Source organism: Sturnus vulgaris, chromosome Z (assembly GCF_052056855.1).
Source record: "Sturnus vulgaris isolate bStuVul1 chromosome Z, bStuVul1.hap1, whole genome shotgun sequence".
NCBI lineage: Eukaryota > Metazoa > Chordata > Aves > Passeriformes > Sturnidae > Sturnus > Sturnus vulgaris.
Window position 1 is genome coordinate 34,127,714 of NC_142283.1, and position 3,495 is coordinate 34,131,208.

At 56.3% G+C, this 3,495-nt stretch overlaps 1 protein-coding gene across 1 annotated transcript; it reads right to left on the reverse strand.

Moving 5' to 3' along the window:
• Nucleotides 1-1,275: 1,275 nt before the first annotated feature.
• Nucleotides 1,276-3,242, reverse strand: CARTPT (CART prepropeptide). The gene is made up of 3 exons (XM_014887110.2): nt 3,091-3,242; nt 2,928-3,011; nt 1,276-2,304 (listed from the first exon to the last, which is right to left on the reverse strand). The coding sequence occupies exons 1-3, from the start codon at nt 3,232-3,234 to the stop codon at nt 2,197-2,199; spliced, it is 336 nt and encodes a 111-aa protein (XP_014742596.1). The 5' UTR covers nt 3,235-3,242; the 3' UTR covers nt 1,276-2,196.
• Nucleotides 3,243-3,495: the final 253 nt, after the last annotated feature.

The following is a 3,495-nucleotide window of genomic DNA, read 5'->3' on the forward strand; positions in this document are numbered from 1 at the left end:
TGATTGTGGTACTTGGGGCAGGACACAGCACTGATGGGACCTTCAAACAGCCAGAGTATAAAAAATATCAAAATATAATAAATGTATTATTGTTTGTATGGGAACCAAACAGAGATGCTAAAAAAAGGCTTTCATTATTCCTTGAGGAATTAAGAATTTTTACAATATCTCTGGGAAATACCATAAAAACATCCACAAGCAGTTGCACTATCACACCTCTCTCTCAGTCATTTCTCACCCATGGTCACAAAAGCTGCAGGCAGAGCTGGCTGCCACTCCTGACTGCTCCATCCCTGCTCACTACATATCAATTTCTGTCTGTCAAGTCCTCCCTGAACAATGTTCCCACCAAGTGCACCATGGCTCCTGCTTTATTTAACCCTCCCCTCCTGACTACCCCACACACACAGTCCTCCAGGCCAGTACTCCCTTGCCCATGAATACCTCAGTCTTGTGGTCCCACCTGTTAAAACAGCCTTCACAGCCTTGTTTCCAGCTACTCTTTATTTTGTCCTTCTCCAGGCTAAGAGGAGTTCATTCCAGTGCTGGAAAATAATAACTAATAACAACAACAAACCCCAGCAACTACAATACTGGCAATAATAATAGTAGTAACACTGATAGCAAAATGAGCAGTGGTAGGTCTCTTTTTGAAGTCAGCTTCCCTGTACCTGTTTCAGTCAGAATTGCTTATGTGCTCTTACTGTTTAGGAGTAAAGCAAATGCCTTACAGAAACCTTTTTCTCACAAAACTCTGGGTTTCTCACCTAAATTTGTGCTCTTTACAGCATGAAATATGAAATTTCCTTGTATGTCTTTGTGTCTGTCTTGGCCCATGCAGCCCCTCATCTCCATGCTGATGAATTAAGAGCTGGTTCTTGCAAAGACCCACAGATGAATTGTGACAAAGGACAGGCAAGAAATTCCTTCAGGGATCCTTCATTTATAGGAATCAAACACAAAGTAACACAGATGATCTAGCTCATGATGGTTGTTCCCGCTAAACTGCCTCCCCAGACAAGTCTCTGCATCCCGGATACACCCTATCCTCTCCCAAAGAAAAACCTGAGGTCCTAAGCCTCTGTTTTTGTCACAGTCCCTCTGGGTGCTTTTGGGGAGGGAGCAGACATCAGTAGAGCAGCACCAGACCACATGAATCTTGGTTTCTAGTTCTGCCCTGACCTGGCTGATAGCCTGGCTAAAGCACATAGTAACACTTGCAGTAGTTTTGGAGATGTGCTAGAGATTCCCATATGTGAATTAAAACACCCAAAATGCCGTCATCAGAACACTGACTTTATTAATAGAGACAAAAGATTAAAACACCTTATGAGTTTGCTGAAATACAAGTGTACCTATGGAGGACAGACATATTTATGTACATCAGCTCATTGTAGAAACGTGAGCCATTTGGTTTAGGTGACTAGGATATCCCCAGGTAGTTTGCAACGAATCCAGACAACTTTCTCTCCGTGGTGGCCCTGGTAAAGCAACCGATTTCGCCCCAGCCCCACCCCAGCCAGGCTAGTGCCGGACCCTCTGCACACCATCAGTGGCTCATGCTGACTTTCTACAGCACCGGGTGAGCACAGCTGGATTTGCCCTGAGGCCGGCGGTGCGGGGGAGCCCCACCGAGGGCTGCAGGCTGCTCGCTCAGGGGTGTGCCGAACTTCGTCCTCTCAGCGGGGAGGCAAGGGACAGGGAGCCAGGGTGCTTTGGGCACACCCGCATCCCTCCTGCCCCAGCTACTCTCAGCCACCCCAGGGGAATCCCCCTGGCCCCGGCTCCTCTTGCCGGCAGCAGGTGGATGTTTGCCGCCCGAGGAAGCAGCCGGACAGCTCGGGCCACGGCACGGGGCCAGTACCGCTTCCCGGCACGGCTTGGCACGTCGGGTCTGCACTGGGACGGCACTGCAGATCCCGAGACCGGCACTTCTACTCCCAAGGCACGGCCCGGGATATTCCTGGACGGACAAAAACAAGCGGGGGTGGAGGAGAGGGAAAGGACAGGGTGGGGCAGAGGAGAGGAAGAAAACAGCTCCAAGGATGTCGGATGTCACGGACGGCGTTACACGGGCGACGCGGGTTCTTCTCGCTGCGTTTCTCGGGCGGAGGAGCTGCGGGAAGTCGCCGGTACGTCGGGGTGGCCAGACTTCAGTACCTGCGCTCCCGGCGGCTTGTCCCGGGGCGCCTCTGCTTACAGGCACTTGAGGAGGAAGGAATTGCACGACGTCCCCCGAGGGCAGTCGCAGAGCTTCCCGATGCGAGCCCCCTTCCTCACGGCGCACTGCTCTCCGGCGTCGCACTGCGGGCAGGGGCCGGCGGTGAGTGGGACTGCCACCAGCGGCCGCCAAGTGCTGTGCCGTCCCGTCCCGTGCCTTCTAGCCTAGTCCCATTCTCTCCCGTGTCGTCCTGTCCCGCCTAGACCAGTTCCTTTCCTTTCCTTTCCTTTCCTTTCCTTTCCTTTCCTTTCCTTTCCTTTCCTTTCCTTTCCTTTCCTTTCCTTTCCTTTCCTTTCCTTTCCTTTCCTTTCCTTTCCTTTCCTTTCCTTTCCTTTCCTTTCCTTTCCTTTCCTTTCCTTTCCTTTCCTTTCCTTTCCCTATTCTAAACCTTTCCCTTCCCTTCCCTTCCCTTCCCTTCCCTTCCCTTCCCTTCCCTTCCCTTCCCTTCCCTTCCCTTCCCTTCCCTTCCCTTCCCTTCCCTTCCCTTCCCTTCCCTTCCCTTCCCTTCCCTTCCCTTCCCTTCCCTTCCCTTCCCTTCCCTTCCCTTCCCTTCCCTTCCCTTCCCTTCCCCTCCACCTTTCTCATTCCGTCCCTTCCCGTCCCTTTACCATTTCGTCCTCTCCCTCCTCGTTTTGCTCTGGTCCCTTCCCCTTCTTTTTTATTCCCTTTCCGGTCCCTTCCCGACTCGTCCCACCGGGACACCCACCATAGGCACCTGCCCAAACTTCTTCTCGTAGTGCGGTCCCCTCTTGCTCTTGAGCTTCTCCAGCACCTCCTGCAGCGCCTCGATCTGCCGAGAGACCACAGAGCGCCGTCAGACCGCGCCCGCCCCGGCGGCACCTCCCGCCCGGCCCCGGCCCCCACCGCACCAGCTCCTTCTCCCGGGAAGCGCCGCCGCCGCCGGGCGCTCCCAGGTCGCGGGCGCGGCGCGCCGGGGTCGATCCGTGCCCGCGGGCGCTCAGCAGCAGCGCGGCCGCCACGGCGCACAGCGCCAGCGCCCGGCAGCTCTCCATGGTGCTGCCGCCCCGCCGCCGCCGCCGCCGCCTTTATAGCGCCGCGCCCGCCCCGCCGTGCGTCAGCGCCCACCGCCGCCGCGCCCCGAGGGCCGGCACGGCTCCGTGCCCCCACCTCCCACCGCCCCAGTCGGCGCCCCAAAGCGCCGGCCGCCCCTGGCCCTCGGGCCAAGCAGCGGATCCATCTCAGAGGGCGACCGACGGGAAGGTGGCCAGCCCAGCCGCACCCTGCCCGCACTCCCTGTTGCTCGTCCACAGCCG